Below are 21716 nucleotides of genomic sequence, written 5' to 3'. Positions count from 1 at the left end.
AAATTTAGAGTTGCCCATTCCACTATATTTGCTCTTTTAACAGTGTGATAAATCTTAATACTTTCTAAACAACCCTCCTGGCCTTTAAAATTTAGTTTTATAATTGTGGAGTCTCATTCCTTCTGTTTTTAATTATTGTTGGAGATTTTTTTAAAAGTACATTTTTTAAAAATCTTTTTAATTCCATCTCTTTTTCTCTCCCTTAATCCAATCTTTCTTTCCCTCTCTTTATTTTGCTTTCTGTACTTGATTTGACATTGCATTCACTATTCTAACTTACACTTACTTCCTGGTTCAGCCTCTACACTGCTCATTAACGATTCTTCAGTCTTATTCATTAAGGGGATACAAAGTTGCTTCTCTGTTCACACAGGTTCCAGATACCTGGATGAATGTCCTGCGAACAAGAACTTGCAGCACAAAATCACATAGAAAGCCTATGGACAAATGCAAGTCTAACAAATGGCAGATGCTGGTCATTCGCTGCCCCCAGCAAGATCTGCCCCAAAATGAAACTGACTATGAATTATCAGCAGTAAAATGAAAGTTCAGTTTAAAAGATTTATTTTCAGAGGGTTATTAGAAAGTGAAAATTTTCACCACAAATGGTTATTGAAGGAAAATAAAGGGCTGCTTCTATTTAATGTCTTTCATGCCCTCAGGATGTTCCAAAATACTTCAGAGCCAATTCATTACATCTGAATTGTAGTGCCTGCTGTTAGGAGCCAAGTCATGCACAGCAAGATCCCAAAAACAGAAAATGAGACAATTGATCAAATAATAGATTTTGACGGTGTTGATTGAGGGATACAACTTGGCCATGATATTGGGAGAACTAGTATGGCTGGGCCATACTAGTTCCAAGAGCAGCTCCATTGAGCTGCTCTTGCTCCACCTCTATAAGACCATAAGACATAGGAGCAGAAATTAGGCCATTTGGCCCATCGAGTCTGCTCCGCCATTCATTCATGGCTGATAAGTTTCTCAATCCCATTCTCCCGCCTTCTCCCCGTAACCTTTGATCCTCTTACCAAACTATCTATCTCGGTCTTAAATACACTCAATGACCTGGCCTCCAAAGCCTTCTGTGGCAATGAATTCCATAGATTCACCACTCTCTAGCTAAAGAAGTTTCTCCTCATCTCTGTTCTAAAAAGTCTTCCCTTTACTCTGAGGCTGTGCCCTAGTCTCTCCTACTAATGGAAACATCTTCCCCATGTCCACTCTATCCAGACCTTTCAGTATTCTGTAAGTTTCAATCAGATCCCCCCTCATCCTTCTAAACTCCATCGAGTATAGACCCAGAGTCCTCAAACGTTCCTCATATGTTAAGCCTTTCATTTCTGGGATCATTCTCGTGAACCTCCTCTGGACCCTCTCCAGGGCCAGCACATCCTTCCTGAGACACAGGGCCCAAAATTGCTCACAATATTCTAAATGTGGTCTGACCAGAGTCTTATAAAGCCTCAGCAGCACATCCATGCTTTTATATTCTAGTCCTCTTGAAATAAATGCCAACATTGCATTTGCCTTCCTAACTACCGACTCAACCTGCAAGTTAACCCTAAGAGAATCCTGGACTAGGACTCCCAAGTCCCTTTGCACTCCAGATTTCTGAATTCTCTCCCCATTTAGAAAATAGTCTATGCCTCTATTCTTCCTATCAAAATGCATGACCGCACACTTCCCCACGTTGTATTCCATCTGCCACTTCTTTGCCCATTCTCCTAACCTGTCCAAATCCTTCTGCAGCCTCCCCGCCTCCTCAATATTAGCTGTCCCTCCACCTATCTTTGTATCATCTGCAAACTTAGCCAGAATGCCCTCAGTTCCTTCATCTAGATCATTAATGTATAAAGTGAAAAGTTGTGGTCCCAACACTGACCCCTGCGGAACTCCACTAGTCACCGGCCGCCATCCTGAGAAGGACCCCCTTATCCCCACTCTCTGCCTCCTGCCAGACAGCCAATCTGCTATCCATGCTAGTACCTTGCCTCTAACACCATGGGCTTTTATCTTACTGAGCAGCCTCCTGTGTGGCACCTTGTCAAAGGCCTTCTGGAAGTCCAAGTAGATAACATCCATTGGCTCTCCTTTGTCTAACCTACTCGTTACCTCCTCAAAGAATTCTAACAGATTTGTCAGGCATGACCTCCCCTTGATGAAACCATGCTGACTTTGCCCGATTTTACCATGCACTTGCAAGTATTCTGAAATCTCATCCTTAATAATGGACTCTAAAATCTTACCAACGACTGAGGTCAGGCTAATCAGCCTGTAATTTCCTGTCTTTTGTCTCACTCCCTTCTTAAACAGGGGGGTTACATTAGCGATTTTCCAGTCCTCTGGGACCCTCCCTGACTCCAGTGATTCCTGAACGATCGCCACTAACAACTCCACTATCTCTTCAGCTATCTCCTTCAGAACTCTGGGGTGTAATCCATCTGGTCCAGGTGGTTTATCCACCTTCAGACCTTTCAGTTTTCCTAGCACCTTCTCCTTGGTAATGGCCACCATACTCACCTCTGCCCCCCCGACTCTCTTGAACTTTGGGGATGTCACTCATGTCTTCCACTGTGAAGACTGACGCAAAGTACCTATTCAGTTCCTCCGCCATTTCTTTGTTCCCCACTACTACTTCTCCAGCGTCATTTTCCAGTGACCCAATGTCCACTTTTGCCTCTCTCTTACCCTTTATATATCTAAAAAAAACTCTTGCAATCTTCTTTTATATTACTGGCTAGTTTACCCTCATATTTAATCTTCTCCCTCCTTATTTCTTTTTTAGTTGTCCTCTGTTGGTCTTTGTAGGCTTCCCAATCCCCTGGTTTCCCACTGCTCTTCGCTGCATTGCATGCTTTCTCTTTAGCTTTTATGCTGTCCCTGACTTCCCTTGTCAGCCATGGTTGCCTCGTCCTTCCTTTAGTATGCTTCTTCCTCCTAGGGATGAATTTTTGCTGTGTCTCCCAAATTACTCCCAGAAACTCCTGCCATTGCTGTTCCACTGTCTTTCCTGCTAGGCTCATCTCCCAGTCAATTCTGGCCAGCTCCTCCCTCATGCCTCTGTAGTTGCCTTTATTCAACTGTAATACCGTTACATCTGATTCCAACTTTTTCCTCTCAAATTGCAGGGTAAATTCTATCATATTATGGTCACTTCCTCCTAAGGGTTCCTTCACCTTAAGCTCCCTTATCAAATTTGCCTCATTACACATCAATAAATCTAGAATTGCCTGTTCCCTAGTGGGCTCCACCACAAGCTGCTCCAAAAAGCCATCTCGTAGACATTCCACAAATTCCTTTTCTTGGGATCCACTACCAACCTGATTTTCCTAGTCTACCTGCACATTGAAATCCCCCATGATCACTGTAACCTTCCCTTTCTTACACACCTTTTCTATCTCCTGGTGTATTTTGTGCCCCACATCCTGACTACTGTTCGGAGGCCTGTACATACTTCCCATTATGGTTTTTTTTACCTTTGCGGTTCCTCAACTTTATCCACACAGATTCTACATCATCTGACCCTACATCATTTCTTTCTATCGATTTAATTTCATTTCTTACTAACAAAGCAACCCCACCCCCTCTGCCAACCTGCCTATCTTTTCAATAGGATGTATATCCTTGGATATTTAGTTCCCAGTCCTGATCCCCTTGCAGCCATGTCTCCGTAATGCCCACCACATCATACCTGCCAATTTCAATCTGCGCCATAAGCTCACTTACCTTATTTCGTATTACTTTATGTGTGTAAACGGGGTGTCCCCACACTTCTGGATAAAGTAATGCTTGTGGGGGGAGCAGCTCTGTGGATTTTCTCAACCTATATCATCAGTTTAAAAATTAAATTGTATAATTAATTTAAACCAATTCAAGAAGATGTAAGGAATGGTCAGGAAAACAGAATTGGAACAGATAGCTCTAGTTGAGGAACTAGTGCAGATGCAACGTACTGAATGAGCCCCCTTCTGTACTGTAATTTTTATGCTTCTATAAAGTAGACTTTACATGCACTTCACTCCATGACAGAATTTAATATGTTTCTGTCATAAAACAAATCCTTTAATATTGCATCTGTGAAATTGAATAGATATATGTACAGTGTATAAAAACTCATCACAGTGCATGCTGTAAAACACATAACAGATTGGTAAACCTAAGGAGACAAAAATGAAGGTCATCTGTGAAATAACTTTCGGCATTATCTGAAATGCCTGAACTGCACCAGCTGCTCCAAGAATGACCTTTACCTACCTTCTAGAAGCTATTGTGTTTGCGGTAGTTATATTCAAGTGAAGCAGAGCACATTGCAGTGTGTCAACATTGTTACTAACTTTGAAATTCAGCCATGCTGAAGCTAAATTGAGCTCACTGTTCTGTTAATTCTGGGCCTTCAGCCCAATATAAAGAGAAATAATATTTGGCAAAATACCAACAATTTTAATAAGCTTAAACATCCAGCAAACAATACCAATACTGATGTGTGAAGAATTAGCAGATTTAAGCAAGTTTCTTACACATAGGTTAGTTGGTGGTTTCATATGCTGGATTTAAGTTCCAGTCTCTGAGGACCTGTGTGTTCGAAGCCCACCACTGTCAGGTTTTCAGTTGATTCTCCTTTCGACACCAGTAAAATCTTTCATTTTTTTGTGGGGATTGGTTAGCTCAGTTGGCTAGAATGTGATGCAGAATGACATTAACAGCGTGGGTTCTAACCCATGCCAGCTGTGTTAGTTTATGGAGGCTTGCCTTGCCCCACACTTGCAGAATGGTGTCCCTCAAGCTATATGTAAGCTTTTTTGTGGCGCACTTACGTGTGCTAGAAGCTTCGTATATTAATATACAGGGCTCTGTTCTTTGCAGACAGAAAGAACATGTACAAATTGTGCCTAAACAAAATAGAGGATAGCCATTCTCTGATTCATTCCCAGGGCAAGGCCTTGATGAATCGTTCAACCTACCTGGTTTGAATTTAAACAAAGCTTGGCAGTTAACTGTCAGTCTTCAGTTAACTGGTGCATTCTCCATCACACCGCCTGTACCAATCAAAGTACACCTGCCAATCAATCAGCACTCTCTTCTCATGAAGAATAAATTGTTGTTCCCTTTACATTTGGTATTCTTGTGAATTGTCCTTATGAATGCAAGACAAAAAGCTTTGACAATGTGTCCTTTCCCAGCAATACTCAAGTTTGTACTACCAAACAGCTACTTATATATAACCAATTGTCTCTCTAAAGGAGATGCCTATAGTTCTTTGTTGACTGCAGCTAATTATATAGTACACAACAAAAAGTAATTATTAATATTTCAAAATATTTTTATCATTATGTTGCATTGAGAAGCACTATAAAGTAAATGTAATGTAAATGTAAACTTTCCTTCCTAATGCATTCTTTTGATGTTTCTTCATTACTTTTTTTCTAACTATATCAAGGAGAAATTAAAGAAATTTTCCTTGCTCCTCACCAAATAGTCTTTTATCTAAAATAAAAACAGAAAATGCTGGAAATACTCAGCAAGTCTGGCAGCATCTGTGGAAAGAGAAACAGAGTTAGCATTTGAGGTCAAGGACCTGTCTGTCAGATGGTGGGCAGATTGACCCATCAATCTGTCTAATGTTGACCTGGCACCCATCTTGCCATTTTGAACGTTGCTGGTCCTGTTAACACCCTCCCTTAAACAGTTTCAACTGAATATGTGATCATATGAGGGACTCCCCAATAGCGCAATTTAAAAGGATCAGTATAAGACTTTCAAATGAGGTGCTTTTGACTTTCTTCTTCTGCCGTAGAGTTGGTTTAAGAGCTGTGAACTGTGTTTTTGAAGGAGCTTTCAAAAATTGTTGGATTTAGAGGGAGTGGTTCTGGACTTTTCCAAGGAGTATAATGGAGTATGAAGGTCTGTGAGGAGAAAGCCTGTGATCACTGATGGGGTTATAGTTGCAGTCGCGCCATCAGGCAGGTGACAGAAGCCCTGTACAGAAAGAGAGAGGACTTCATTGTCTTCACTCTAACCAGAAGCAATAGGAGCATGCACATAGCTTTAGTAGGATAGCAAAATTTCCAGCGGTGCATGGAGCCAACGACTGCATGCTCTTGGCTTTGTGGGCATGACATCTCAATGGGGAGATGTACTCCAAGGAACATCACTTCCTTAATGTGCAGCTGGTGTGCAACCATGCACAGAGCATCTTGCTGGTGAACGCTCACTAACTTGTCAGTAGTCACAATGCTTTTATCCTGCACCAGTCAGCTGTCCCTGCCATATATGAAGCACCATGGCAGACCAGAGGGTGGTTTCTTGGTGACAAGGACTACCCTTTCAATATGAGGTTCATGACTCCTCTCTGCCACCCGTCCACATGTCGGTCTTCCTACAGTGAGAACCACTCTGCCAAAAGGATGTGAAGAAAACCATTGATGTTCTTAAACAATGGTAATGCTGCCTGGATTGCTCAGAGGGTGCCCTACAATATTCACTGGAGCATGTCTCCAAATTAATAGTGATTTGCTATGTGCTACGCAACCTGGCTCTCATGAACTGGCCAGCAGGTCTTTGGCGAGTGCCTCAGGAGGCAGAAGAGGAGGAAGAGGAGGATGAAGAAGGGTGGAGGTCTCAGGGACACCATCAATCTGGATAAGTTTTCTTGGAGTGGCTAATCACATTACAGTTCCCCTAAAAGCACCCCGACATCACCCTAGCTCCACAATTCCCCACTTTTTCATTCCTCTTCCATGGACCATCACACGATCCTCTTGGCCAAAATTGTGAAAAAAAGACAGCACAAAATCCATTCCATAACAACATTTATCCAACAACACATAACATATATTCAACAAATAATTCACACAAAATTGAACTATTCATGCTTTTGTTTTCCCTTAGCGCCTGTCTTTTGCCTTTGCCAGTCCCAGATATCCTACACAGTGCTACCTCAGTGGCTGCAGGTGGCAAGATTCTGACTTTCACTGGAGAAGACTGCAGATGGTCATGGAGGATATGTCCCAGCAGCCCTGGGCCTATCTTTGGATTGCACCACCTCGGCATAGGCAGCTGGAATCTGGACTGACTGGGCATCAGCAGGGGCACTGGCAAAGTAACAGTGGTGGTATAGTAACTGAAGGCATAGCCTCTTCTGCTGTCTATCAGGGGTCATGTGATGTTCTTGGAGGCTCTGACCAATGAGCTCTAAGCGTGGGAAATCCAGGGGGGGATGGAGCTTCCTGACAAGAGTCCTGATCGAATGTAGCATCCGAAAAACTCTGTAATAAAGTTTATCTATTTCTTGTTGAAACCTATCTGGTCTGTCAACTCATTACATTTGGCAGCGAGGGTAAAATAGCTCCGATGCTGCACTCGCCTTGTTAACGTGAGCACATCGAATCTTAAAAAAAAAGATAAGTATACTGATCAGTCATGCCACTCTTTGGCAGAATTGAACCTTACGATGCATTTATGGAAGACTGGAGCCAGTATGTAGAGCGCCTTGGTTTTTATTTCGTAACGAATGAAATTACCGTGGAGGAAAAGCAGAAGGCAAACCTTTTGAGTGTAAGTGGTAGCAAGACATACAATCTCAACCCCAGTCTGATGGCCCCATCGCGCCCAATTCTAAGTCCTTTAATGAATTAGTGGACCTTGTGAAAACACATATCCAGCCAAAGCCATCCGTAATAATGCAGCAGTTTAAGTTTAATTCCACAGTTAGGACCCCAGGAGAGTCCATCGCAACCTATGTAGTGAAGCTGAAGCAGTAGACAGAACGCTGCGACTTCGGGGACACACTAAATGATATGTTATGGGACAGATTCGTTTGTGGAGTTCAGGACGACGCCATTTAGCGCCGTTTACTCGCAGAAGTTGACATCGACTAGAAGTGCCACTTGGAAATAACACTCGCCATGGAAAGTGCTGTGAGAGACTCACAGGCTTTGCAACACAGACAACATGGTTTGTTCTTCATCTGGGGTGGGGACCTATCACTGGGTGTGTCGTGAAAACCAGAGACATAGAATCGAAGCAAGAGGCAATGCCCACTGTTAGAAACACGAAAAGGCCTTGTAGAAACACTTCAGCAGTGACTCCAAGGTTAATTTGTTACAGATGTGGGGGTGACCACGGACCAGACACCTGCAGATTCAAGGAGGCAGAATGCTGTAACTGCCATAAGAAAGGTCACATTGTAAAGCAACGCAAGGTGAAGTTGAAACAGCCCATAAAGCAGCAAACCAACATGATTGAATTGAAAAATACAGCAGAACCAGAAGCTGCTGATACCGACATCTATTTCCTGTATAACGTCACCGCTGTAAAAACTGAACCTATCACTGTCATAATTTAAGTTAATGGGAAGCCACTAATAATGGAGGTGGAAATGGGAGCCTCAACCACAATGGTAGGAGAGCACACATTTAAATACCCAAATGAAGATATACAACCGCTGAATCTGGAGCGGACAACTGCTAAATTGAAGACATACGCTGGAGAATCCATTCAGGTAAAGAGCATCGCCACAATACCAGTGTCTTATAGGCAACAGACAGCCCAGCTGCCTGTGATAATAGTGACAGGAGAAGGACCTAGTCTTGTGGGCCGGAGCTGGTTACAGAAGGTCAAGCTTGACTGGTCTGAAATATTTCATCTGAAAACAGGAAGAGTTCCTGAATGCTAAGAAAATATGACAGTATATTCCAGGATGAATTAGAGAAGTTAAAAGTCCTGCAAGCAAAATATATATGTGGATCCTCAGACAACACCATGTTTCTTTAAGGCCAGACCTGTGCCTTATACGTTGAAGGAGAAGGTGGATGCAGAAGGTTAGAAAAGCTGGGCATCATCCAACCAGTCCAATTCTTGGAATGGGCAGCACCCATAGTTCCAGTGTTTAAGCCTGACCAAACCATACGTATTTGAGGGGACTATAAATTGAGCGTAAACAAGGCAGCCAAACTAGATAAGTACCCCATCCCAAGGATGGATGACTTATATGCAAAGCTAGCTGGAGGCAAATCCTATACAAAATTGGATATGAGCTATGCTTACCAACAATTAGAGCTGGATGACATGTCTAGAGGGTACATGACTATCAAAAAACACAAGGGCCTTTATCAGTATACTCGCCTAGCCTTTGGAGTATCATCTGCATGTGCAATCTTCCAAAGGACAATGGAGAGTCTTTTGCAGGGACTTCCCCGAATGTTAGTAAATCTAGATGAAGTTCTGATCACAGGGTCAACTGAGACTGAACACTTGGCTAATTTGGAAAAGGTGCTAAAAAGATTCATGGAAACCGCCATATGGTTAAAGAGAGAAAAATGTACGTTCCAAGCACCAGAAGTTACTTACCTGGGTCATGGGTTTGCATCCAGTAGAAGAGAAAGTTCAGGCAATAAAAGATGCACCCTCCCGGTCCAGTATAACCAAACTCATGTCATTCCTGGGTATGAGAAATTACTATAGCCACTTCTTGCCAAACTTATCAACTGTGTTAGTACCATTGCACTTAAAAAAGAATCACTGTTGGTCGTGGAATTCACAACAGGAAGAAGCCTTTGTGAAAATAAACGAACTGTTGCATTCATTATGTTTATTGGTACACTATGACCAATCGAAAAAATTGGTATTAACACATGATGCTTCTCCTTATGGTGTAGAAGCTGTTATCACATAGAATGGAAATGGATCAGAAAGGCCCTTTGGCTATGTCTCCCCACAGCTGAGAAGGGTTATTCCCAGCCAGAAAAGGAAGGTTTATCGGTGGTATTCAGAGTGAAGAAATTCCACCAGTACCTGCATAGATGACATTTCACCATTGCATCGGACCATTAGCAGGTTTATTCAATTAGGATAAGGCCATTCCGCCAATAGCATCAACAAGAATACAACGTTGGGCTTTGATATTATCTGCATATGAATATACCTTTATGTACCGTCCTGGCCTACATATTGCAAATGTGGACACATTCAGTCGTCTCCCTGCATAGCATTGTACATGCTCCAGTACCACAAGAAGTTGTGCTTGTACTGAATTTATGGATTTTTCATCTTTGTGTGCGAGGTAGTTAGAAATTGGATGAACAGAGATCCAATTTTGTTGAAAGTCAGAGACCTTGTTTTGCAAGGGCAGACAAATTCACCTGACGAGAGATGAGACCATTTCGTACCTGATAAACAGAGTTAAGTTGTCAAGATGGAATTTTGTTGTGGGATCAAAAGTTGTTGTCCTTTTGCAAAGTAGAGAACCACTCTTGACAGAGCTTCACAGTGCGCATCCAGGCAAATCAAAGTTGAAAATGCTTGTGCAAAGCTATGTCTGGTGGCCAAGCATTGACTGTGACATTGAATGCATGGTCAAGCACTGTCTCTATTGTCAGCAACAACAGAAGTTACCTGTTTCAACTCCACTGCATCCGACCCTGGGTTAGACTACATATTGCTTATGTAGGACCATTCGTAGGTACCATGTTTTTGTTGATCATAGGTGCATATTCTAAATGGTTGGATGTATATGAAGTCAGATCACCAACATTGAGTGCAACTATCGAGAAGCTGTGTCACTGTTTTATCATGACCTACTGGAAATCATTATTTCTGATAATGGTACAGTCTTTACCAGTACAGAGTTTCAGAGATTCATGAATTTAAATGGAATCAGATATATTAAAACAGCCCCATACCAACCCTCATCAAATGGTTTAGCTGAGAGAGCAGTGCAAACTTTCAAATCTGGAATGAAGAGGTTATCAGAAGATACTCTAGAAACTCAACTTTCCTGCTTTCTCCTCAGTTATCGTACAATGCCACATTCACTACTGGTTCAACACGGTCTGAATTATTGATGAAACGCTGCCTACATACAAGGTTAAGTCTGGTGCTTCCAAACTTGGAGGGTAAGGTAGAGAGGAATCAGAACAATCAAAAATTGAATCATGATATTCATAGCAAAGCTTGCACATTCACTGTAGGAGACACAATATTCTTGCAGAATTTCAGAAGTGGACCTTGTTGGGTTCCTGGAACCGTTGTCTCAGGGATCAGTCCCTTATCCTTCCAGGTGGAAGTGGGCGACAGAATAGTTCGAAAACACATGGATTACATTCATGATAGAGAGATATTCCAACAATTCTGCCTGTGATTAACGTTGAACCATCAATTCCTAAAGTGACAGATCAGCCTAGAATAGACACGCCCGATGTCTCTGTAGAGTCACCTAACCCAGAACTGCCACTTTCTAATGATGTATCTCATGCTGCAGTTCCTGATCATGTCGATCCTGTGGAGGAATCACAAGCGGTAGCGCTATGCCACTCTAACCGAATAAGGAAAGCCCATCAGAGACTTAATCTTTAATCAGCGTAAGTTGTATACATGTATATGTTGTTGGATATTCAAATGTTCTCTGTAAATAGAAACTGTAAAAAAAACTAAAAGGGGAGGAAATGTAGTAACTGAAGGTATAGCCTCTCCTGCTGTCTATCAGGGATGTGATGTTCTTGGAGGCTCCAACAAAAGAGCCCTAAGCGCCGGCTCTCCGGGGAAGGGTGGGGTGGTGGAGCTTCCTGACGCAAGTCCTGATCGAGCATGGAGCATCTGAAAAGCTTTTTGTAATAACATTTATCTGTTTCTTGTTGAAGCTTGTTGGGACCGGTGAAGGTTTATCTGTTTCTTGTTGAAACATGTCAAGTCATTACCAGTGGGAACACAAATGCCCAGATTTGTGCACCAGGGAGCCACTACCTTCATTGGGGTGGCACCTCTTTTAAAGAGCGTCTTAAAGGAGGACATTAAGAGATTGAGAGCTTTAGGTAGTGAATTCCAGTGCTTAGGGCCTCAGCAGGTGAAACTATTGCTGTCAATGGTAGAGCTATTGAAATCGGAGATGCACAGAATTGGAGGAGCGCAAAGATCTTGGAGGGTTGTAAGGCTGAAGGACGTTACAGAGATAGGGGAGGGCAAGGTCATGGAGGGATTTGAAAACAAAGGTGAGTATTTTAAAATCGCAGCATTGCTAGACCAGGATCCGATAGAGGTCAGCGAGCATAGGACTGATTGGTGAACTGGATTTCATGCATGTTGAACTGAAATTTATAAAGGGTGTAAGCAAGGAGGTCAGCCTGAATAGCCTTGGGTTGGTCGACACTAGAGGTAACAAGGATAATCAGAAAGTTCATCGAGCTGAAACGTTAACTTTGCTTCTCTGTCCACATGCTGCCTGATCTGCTGAGTATTTCCTCAAATGAGAGGCGTTTGGGTCCACAATTTCATTCTTACCCTCTGATTCCTGCCATACCATTTTCCCTAATTCAGGAAGCATGGCAGGTTGCAACAAAACACACATTTAAAGCGACGCTGGGTAAGCAATTTAAATATTTACTCCAAATTCAAATTTCCCTTAGGTTGATAATTTTGTGGAGGCAGGTGGGTTCCCGAAAACTGTGGAAACCACAGCAGGTCAGTCAGTCCATGAGCCTTGGGGAAAGCCTGCTGTGGAGGTACGTTTAAAAGCTCTTGCTAACTTCAAACTTCATAATGAGATGCTATTGAAAAGTTAATTATGTTATTAATGTAGTGATTGATCATAGGGCTCTGTCCTTAAATGGCAAGAGACCATTAAAATGACCAACACTGAATAAGAGTTCAGAAGCAATGAAATACTTTTTTTAGTTGATAAAGTCCTCTTCTGCATTCTACAGGATGGTGAATCAGATATGAATATATGTAGAGGATCCTGTGGCTTGATTTAATGTCCGTACATCTGCTGAGCCTTTGAAGCACTCTTCCAGTATACACTAAGTGCAGAAGGGTGCAGAACTAATGAGCCATATAATAAAACTGGCAAGTGTTTGAAATGTTCATGGAGTCAAAAAAATAATCAAAATTCCCTTTGAAAAAAATTGCCCCTTTTCCAATTTCATAAAACTGTCAATCAAACAAACTAGCAGTCTCCTTCGCAGCTGTGTAAACAATACCCCACAGGGCTGAAACCATTAGTGAGACTTGTAGCTCAGACAAGCATTCATAATGAGGCCATGTGGCAATTGTATCAACAAAGGCAGCTGAACATCTGTTTTGCCTGTGGTTGGAGACAGAAAGTGTTGCTAGTTTGTCAGAGTCTCTGTGAACAGATGGGTTGTTGTAGGATGACTGGCTGAGGATTGAGTGCAAGGGAAGGGTCTGCAGGAAAGCCGTCCTCCCCTCCCAGAGTTGCTGTTTGTTTCCCCGGAGAAGGTGCAGTTAAACTGCACTGAGAACTCCCTTTCGCTGGGACAACAAGACTAGCTGTGTTTGGCTGAACTCTGAGACACTGGCTGGAAGCTTTGACCCTAACCTCCTCCCCCCCCCCACCCAACCCCTGCCACTCACTACAGACAACTCACTGCCTCCTGTCCAAAGACACCCTCTGTTCCTTACCCAGAATCGCAGAAACATTAGCAGCAAGAGACAGCACACTAGCTCGAGTTAAAGAGTGAAGCATGAGACAGCCCCAGGAGAGCTTACTTCCCCTGTTCCTCTGCCAGGGCAGCCAGTTTCTGGGAATGGATAAAGGGCCTCAGAAATACCATAAGACCAGGTAAATATTCGCGGCAGCTGAGAAGATTCTGGGTTATGACCTGGTGTCTTTATGTGTGAAATAAAACTCTTCACTGTCAGCCAGCAGTTTGTGTCATGTCCTTAAGGCTCAATCATGAAACCCTGAAGTAAATACAACCTGTGTCAGTGTTTTACAAATCCCTATTCTGCTTTGCCATAAACGGCTTTTTGCATATTTTGAAAAACCAAGCAGTATAAACAAACCAATAACACCCATTTTCCATTTAAAATTCAGAAAAATGATACACTGGTTTTCACACAGGTATAGTACCTTTATTCTCAATGCAACATTTAAGTCATATCAACAATTTCCAGTTCCCTGGCCCCAACCATCTCCTCTTCACCATGGACATCCAATCCCTTTACACCTCCATCCCCCACCGGGATGATCTGAGGGCTCTCCGCTTCTTCCTCGAACAGAGACCCGAACAATCCCCATCCATCACTACTCTCCTCCGTCTGGCTGAACTTGTACTCTCACTGAACAATTTCTCCTTAAACTCCTTTCAATTCCTCCAAATAAAAGGTGTGACTATGGGTACCCGCATGGGCCCCAGTTATGCCTGTCTCTTTACGGGGTATATGGAACATTCCTTGTTCCAGTCCTACTCCGGCCCCCTCCCACAACTCTTTGTCCGGTATATCGATGACTGCTTCGGTGCTGCTTCATGCTCTCATTTGGACCTGGAAAAATTTATTTTTGCTTCCAATTTCCACCCCTCCATCATTTTCACATGGTTCATCCCTGACACTTCCCTTCCCTTCCTTGACCTCTGTCTTAATTTCTGGTGATAGACTGTCCACCAATATTCATTACAAGCCTACCGACTCCCACAGCTACCTTGACTACAGCTCCTCACACCCCGCTTTCTGTAAGGACTCCATCCAATTCTCTCAGTTCCTTCGCCTCCGTCGCATCTGTTCTGATGATGCCACTTTCAAAAACAGTTCCTCTGACATGTCTTCCTTCTTCCTTAACCGAGGTTTTCCACCCACGGTGGTTGACAGGGCCCTCAACCGTGTCTGGCCCATCTCACGCGCATCCGCCCTCACACCTTCCTCTCCCTCCCAGAACCATGATAGGGTCCCCCTTGTCCTCACTTATCACCCCACCAGCCACCGCATTCAAAGAATCATCCTCCACCATTTCCGCCAACTCCAGCATGTTGCCACCACCAAACACATCTTCCCTTCACCCCGCTTGGTGGCATTCCGCAGGGATCGTTCCCTCCGGGGCACCCTGGTCCACTCCTCCATCACCCCCTACACCTCAACCCCGTCCCACGGCACCTTCCCATGCAACCGCAGAAGGTGCAACACCTGCCCCTTAACTTCCCCCCTCCTCACCGTCCAAGGGCCCAAACACTCCTTTCAAGTGAAGCAGCATTTCACTTGCACTTCCCTCAATTTAGTCTACTGCATTCGCTGCTCCCAGTGCAGTCTCCTCTACATTGGAGAGATCAAACGTAGACTGGGTGACCGCTTTGCGGAACACCTTCGGTCTGTCCGCAAGCATGACCCAGACCTCCCTGTTGCTTGCCATTTCAACACACCACCCTGCTCTCATGCCCACATGTCCGTCCTTGGCCTGCTGCAATGTTCCAGTGAAGCTCAACGCAAACTGGAGGAACAGCACCTCATCTTTCGACTAGGGGGTTCGAGGAGGGGAGGGGGTTCGAGGAGGGGAGGGGAGGTGGTTCGAGGAGGCGAGGGGAGGGTGTTCGAGAGGCGAGGGGAGGGGGTTCGATGGGGCAGGGGGTTCGAGGAGGGGGAAGGGGGTTCGAGGAGGGGGTTCGAGGAGGGATGGGGAGGGGGTTCGAGGAGGGGGTGAGGGGAGGGGGTGAGGGGAGGGAGGAGGGTAGGGAGGTGGAGGGGAGGGGTTTTGAGGAGGGGGGTTCAAAGGGGGAGGGGAGGGGGTTCAAAGGGGGAGGGGAGGGGGTTCGAAGGGGGAGGGGGTTCGAAGGGGGAGGGGGTTCGAGGGGGAGGGGGTTCGACGAGGGGAGGGGTTGAGGGGAGGTGGTTCGGGGAGGGGGAGGAGGAATTGAGGCAGGGAGGAGGAATCGAGGTGGGGCGGGGCCATCGAGCCGGGGATTGAGTTGGGAAGGGGGATTGAAGGGGTACAGAGAGGGGTAGGGGAGGAGGGAGAGGGAAGCAGGAACTTTAACGCTATAGTTTCCGGGGGGGATGTTACCCAGAATGCCGCGCGGCCGGTGACGGTTGGTTTGAATCCGCCGCCAGCGCGAGGCCGGGGAGAGCGATGAGCGGGAGAGCGCTCAGGATGTGAGTCCGGGGGAGAGTGGAGAGGAGAGCCTGGTCCGGGGGTGGGGCAGAGGAGAGAGGGGGGCCGGGCCGGGTCGGGTCCGGGGGTGGGACAGAGGAGAGGGGGCCGAGTCGGGAGTGGGGCAGAGGAGAGTCGGGTCCGAGTGCGGCCCGGCGGCAGGGGAGACGAGAGGAGAGCCGGGGGCTCTCCGTGCCTGGCTGTCCGTGTTTATTACGGAGCAGCCGTTTCGGCTTCTCATCCCCAGGCTGCCCCGCCCGCCTGCCTCACCACAAGGCCTGATTGCTGGGTTTCACAGACCTGATTCCCCAGTCTCCCTGCGGGCCGGGTTAGATTCCCCAGTCTCCCTGCGGGCCGGGTTAGATTTCCCAGTCTCCCTGCGGGCCGGGTTAGATTTCCCTGTCCCATACTTGACCGGAACACTGGGCTAGGGGGATTGGAGCGGAGACTGTCTTCAGTGGGGGTTGGTGTTGCCAACTCGGATTGTCCTGGAGTCTGGAATTCAACATTAACCTCAACCATCTGCTGGGAAGTTAAAAATATCATAGAGGTCTTTAAAAAAATGTGTTTTTGTTATAATAGAATCCCTTTAACACTTTATAAAATGTTGGGAGATGGGATAAAAGGGTTTTTGAATGGATGAGCAGGTGGTACTGACACATGGGAGCTTCAGCCTGAGCAGGGGATGGAAAGTTGTCAATGGAAGGCGTCCACATGTCTTACTGGTGCCTCAGTTACTGTTCTTCAAAATACCCATCTGATCCATCCATGAAGCTCGTGATTGAAATGAAACTGGAGGCTGCTTTGGCAATGGATATGTTTAAAGTTCCCTTTTGGAAAATGTCAATTAGATGAACGGAAGATGGACGTGAAAAAAATAAAGCAGTAACTTGGTCAGATATTAGAAAGATGTAAAGAAATTTTCTTGAAGAATTGAAAGGATCTGAATTTTTATTGCACCTTCAATGGATGGGTGGAATTGGCCTTTAATTCAGCCCACAAGAGAAATAGAGGCTTAAGTGTTTAATGAAATGTAGCCTGAAGGTTGCTGATGAATGTAGAGGTTCTATGTTGTGGCCATTGTGTGAACTAGTGAAAAAAAGTGTTATTCTCTTTCCCTTTTTGTAGAAAGCGAGAAGAGAATGAAATAAATGGCTCCATTAAATTTACATCACATGTTGCTACTTGACTGTCAAATGGGACAAAATTCAGAAATTTCAGCATATATTCAGTTCTGATATAAGTAGTCATTTAGTAGTATAGAACTTGAGTATTGCTGAAAAAAGAGACATATCTAAGCTTATCAAGTTCTGATAGTTTTTTTTAGAGAAATTAAAGGGCTATTTATCTTAGTTCCACTTCAGCTGAAATTGTGCAGGTTTCTTTATCAGATTAATTTATTATAAAATAAATCAGCAAAGAATATAAATGTTTCCTATGCAAATAATATTGCACAGATATTTTTTGTTAATTGCGTAACAAGGCCATATTTCTCAGGTGTAAACTGATGTACAATGGAATTGAATATTTTTATCGTTGCAAATACACAATGGTACATTGATTCAGAAAGAGACCATCAGTTCTCCTGGCTTGGTGATCCTTTTAAATAAACTTCAACAGATTATGTGTTGGTAAGATGCTAATTCTGGTCTGATGCACAAATATTTTTCTTTTATATGTCTTCTGGCATATCAGCTGGTTTGTTCCAGGGAGTTGCAGAACAGAGGCTAGGTAATTCCATTCAAGAAGAGCTCAGGCTGCTTCAAGATAATGTTTTAGCACATATTTTTGTAGGAGATGTTGAGAAAGAACTGAAGCTGACCCCTGCAACTTAAGATGGTGTGCAGAGAGACCAAAGAGGGAAAGAAAAAAATACTTGCCATTTGACTTGCTTACAAAAAAGATGCTTCCATAACTCTGCAACTCTGGACAAGGTTTATTTGCTTTGGTGGTTGATGGAATGTCTTTGAAAGACGGCAGACAGAAACTGTCTGAGGAAGTTAATCTGCTTGAGGTGACTGTTCAGGATTTGACACCATATATAATCATTCAATTTTTGCAACAATTTTAATAATCAACAGTGATAACTTCAAGCATATAGTGTTACTCTTCCTTCATTGTCTAATAACCTTGGTGCGTAGATGAATCAACAATATTATTTGTTGAAAAGTGTGTTTTAAATAGGATGAGAATACGTGGTTTAAATCTACTAAAAAAATTACGTTTTTTTGAGGTAAATGCCCTTTTATTTGGCCTTTTATTCACCCTAACAATTACTGTACTTTTTTGTTCTTCATCCTTTCAGAGAAATTAAAAGTGATTTTCAACACAAATTCAATACATTGAGTGCAATTGACTGAAATGTTACCTATTTTAATCTCATGCAATTATTTTGGATTGTGCTGACTCTATTCAACAAAAATAATGGCGCGTATTTCTTTTACTTTTCAGATTGGCTTGTGGAGATGTTGAAGGGAAACTGAATGCATTGTTTAACAGAGTGCGATCAATTCAAAAGAAAAGTGGAGATTTTGATGTGAGAACATAATTGTTTATAAATGGGCCTTGTCAAGTGACTTTTGTCTGTAAATACTATTTTGAAAATCATTGAAACACCTGAATATATGATAAAAATGTGTGCATTATACTGTAATTCTATGCAAAATTCAAATTGGCCATTAAAGAATGTATAGTTTTGGTTTGGATCATATTTTTGTTTTGAAGATAATTGGGATTTGCATGGGTTGAAAAGTGTAGTTTGTAAGGACCAGTGAATCTGTTACATTCTATGAACACACTATGGTGTAATAGTCAATAGTTTTATCTGGAATTGGGTTCCATTTTTATAACTTGTGTTGTAAGTTTACAGGCATTTTTAATGAAACTTTTTTAAATCTTAAAACATGTTTTGAAATATATATTTTAGTTGAACCTTGAGTTCCTTCCTCCCTAGGAACTCCCAGGACTACTATTTATTGAATTGGAAAGCATTGCATGGCTTGAGTTCTGGACTCATGATTCAATATAAAAAGTTTTAAAATTTGCAAGGAAAAGAAATCTTGCTGTATCTATAGAATGAAAATATAGTTCCTGTCTCTGTTCATAAGTGTATAAGTGTGCAGATTGCGTACCTTACATTTGAATCTGAGCTGCATACAAATTTTGCATCAGCTAGTATTTCAATAGTATTTTTGTTGTTTAAGATGACTGAGTCTCATTTTGCTTCTCAAATAATGAGATTTTGTTTTAGAATGGTGATCCCAACCTCTGGAGAGAGAAGAGTTATGGGTGTTGTAAACTACTCCCAGAACTTGTAATAGCAGATCGTGAATTTTGAAATTCAGTTGCTCTCTTATATTTCTGCAAGGCATTTTATGATTTATTATGTATTGTATTTTTGAATTGTTTAGTGGTTCAAGTAACTTTTTGATACATGTTTTCTTCATTATTACTAGACAATTTGAAGCACATGAATGATATTGACTATGACTGTCATCCAATATGGGACTGCTACAATGGTATCTGTAGCATTTTTTTAAATTGGAAAATGTAGGGAACAAATTGTTGAATGTAAAGCAGCAGTATTGAGAAGATCAGTTGAAGGGAAACTGAGAACTTTACTGTTTGAACCTAGAGGTGGTATTACAATTTTGAAGCTAATATATAAGTTTTTTTTTGGAAATTGACCTGCACTTACATTTTGTAGATGGGAGATTGCCATAGTGGAATCCAACAGTTAGTGCTTCTTCATTGTGTAATTTGCACCAGAAGTTTAATAATTACATGAAATTCACTTCAGCTTTTTGAAGTGATAGCGAGAAGATGACAGTTGCTGCATATAAAATCTATTAAAAGTAATCCCCTTGACTATTAACAATGTCTTAATTAAGAATGTGACAAAAATTGGAACCCGTTGTTTCAAAGCCTCTTGAGTTAGCAACTATTAATCAACATTTGAATGAGGGGGAAAGACCCAGATCTGTAGATTGATATGTGATTTCTTTATGTTTATAGTTGCTGTTGTGTGTGGGAAATTTCTTTGGAACCACAGCAGAGGCAGAATCAGAATGGGCAGAATACAAATCTGGAGCCAAGAAAGGTAAATCATTATGAACTAAATTTCTGTAACAATCTTGAAAATACTTAGATGTGGCAAAGAGCCCTCACCACTTACGATAAACATTAGCATCACCATAGAAGTTAATTACAAGTTTTGCACTTGCATACTTAATATCATTTTAAAATGCCAAATATATCTAGTAGACTCAGCTATCAATAAGCTCCTTGTTCCTCATTGAGATACAGCTACCTTAATTACTTAATTTCTAATTGCTGATATAAAAGATCAGTTGATTTCAGGCAAACTCGAATCTTACCACCATCTGCATCTCATTAATATGTGAATACCATGGCTACTTGCACTTGACTCTTAGCTAGAAAATAAAAGTAATCGCTTTGGGTTTTATCTTCCACCTCACATTGCAGGAAAATTGTGTTAACACCAATGTGTCTGCTTGAAGTGGTTGGTGTACTGTGCAACTTTGGAAGCCTTTACTAACAGAGATGGTACATTCTCTATAGGTTTATTTTCTTCTTGATAGTGATTTAAAAAGCTAGAGAATGAGTGGATTTTCTATAGCAACATTTACTACTTGGAAGAAAAATATCATATGGCCCAAACTAGTATAAATTACCATAAAAGTTGAATAGTAAATAGAAATATCTTTTGATAATGATAAATCAAAAACATTGGCCAGGATTTTCCAGTCGGCGATTTGGGGGCAGGGCCTGCTCGCCAACGGGAAAATGACGTCGGGAGGAACCCCCGATGTCATCTCGGTCCCTTTAAATTTTCAGGAAAGCGGGCGGACAGCGAAATCAGCTGTCCACCCGCCGACCTGTCAGTGGCCAATTAAGGCCATTTACAGGCTAATTAAAATTGTTAAAGACCCTGCCCGTCCAACCTTAAGGCTGGTGGGCAGGCCAGGAGCCCCAGCGGGCTTCTGATAATACGTGAAACCTCATCCACTGGCGGGATGAGGTTTCATGTCCGTTTTTAAAAAGTTTCATAAAGCAAATGTGTTTCTTATTAACATGCCCCATCTCATGTGAGACAGCACTTGGTCTCAGGGAGCAGTGTGCTCTTTTGCGCGCATGCGTGAGAGAGCGCACTTTGACAGATGGGGAATCCCCCCCCCCCCACCCCCTGCACAGGAGGCACATAGCGCTTCCTGTTGGGCAGGCCGCTGGGCGGGCCTTAATTGGCCTGCCCACTCGAAATGGCGGCGGGCCCCGTTAAGGTGGCGAGGGTTGGCTGTCCGCCTGCTGCCGAGCCAGTGGGGCCCGCATGCCCACCTAGGGCAAAATTCTGCTCATTGTTTGCAACCAAAATGATCAAAAGTGCAACCAGCAGTGATTGATTCCTAGATAGCTCATTCATTGTACTCCTCCCCCAGTTAATATAATCCAATGCTTTATTTTGCACAAAGTATATCGAAGATTCAACATTAATGCAATGTGTTCAGTATTTTAAATTCTTGCTCATTACTGTACCTTCACCTTATAGCTGAAGCAAAAACTAAATGCACTATCAACATTAAAATAAAGGGGAAAGAATAGATCTGTTGAGATGGTGTGGAATATGATAACTTAGAGAGTAAGAGAAGTTTGAAGAACTAATCAGTGTAAGCGATGCTGCCATATATTTTCAATAAACTGCTACACTCCGATTGAACGTGCACTTCCATGCATCCTTGTCATTTTCATTAACTAGAATAGTACAGTGCGTTTATGTTATTTCGATAAACTCTTAAAGTTTTTTTGAGTGATAGTTGATCAGTAT

The 21716-nt window shown here is 42.8% G+C and overlaps 1 protein-coding gene across 5 annotated transcripts in view; it reads left to right on the top strand.

The window, feature by feature from the left end:
* Positions 1-15727: 15727 nt before the first annotated feature.
* cwf19l1 (CWF19 like cell cycle control factor 1) overlaps positions 15728-21716 on the top strand; it is a 43806-nt gene continuing 37817 nt past the window's right edge. For 3 of the 5 annotated variants that reach the window (XM_078553541.1, XM_078553542.1, XM_078553540.1), the window contains exons 1-3: positions 15728-15876; positions 18326-18410; positions 19889-19973. In XM_078553541.1, coding sequence (XP_078409667.1) covers positions 15854-15876; positions 18326-18410; positions 19889-19973 — 193 coding nt within the window. In that variant the 5' untranslated portion in view covers positions 15728-15853. Of the gene's footprint in view, positions 15877-16345; positions 16425-17869; positions 17889-18325; positions 18411-19888; positions 19974-21716 lie in introns of those variants that run through there. The other 2 variants (XM_078553543.1, XM_078553544.1) reach the window with 2 other exon arrangements.

The sequence above is a fragment of the Cetorhinus maximus genome, chromosome 12 (assembly GCF_964194155.1).
Source record: "Cetorhinus maximus chromosome 12, sCetMax3.hap1.1, whole genome shotgun sequence".
Lineage (NCBI taxonomy): Eukaryota > Metazoa > Chordata > Chondrichthyes > Lamniformes > Cetorhinidae > Cetorhinus > Cetorhinus maximus.
The sequence above is the reverse complement of the archived record's forward strand: the minus strand, read 5'-3'. Positions and strand labels throughout refer to the sequence as shown.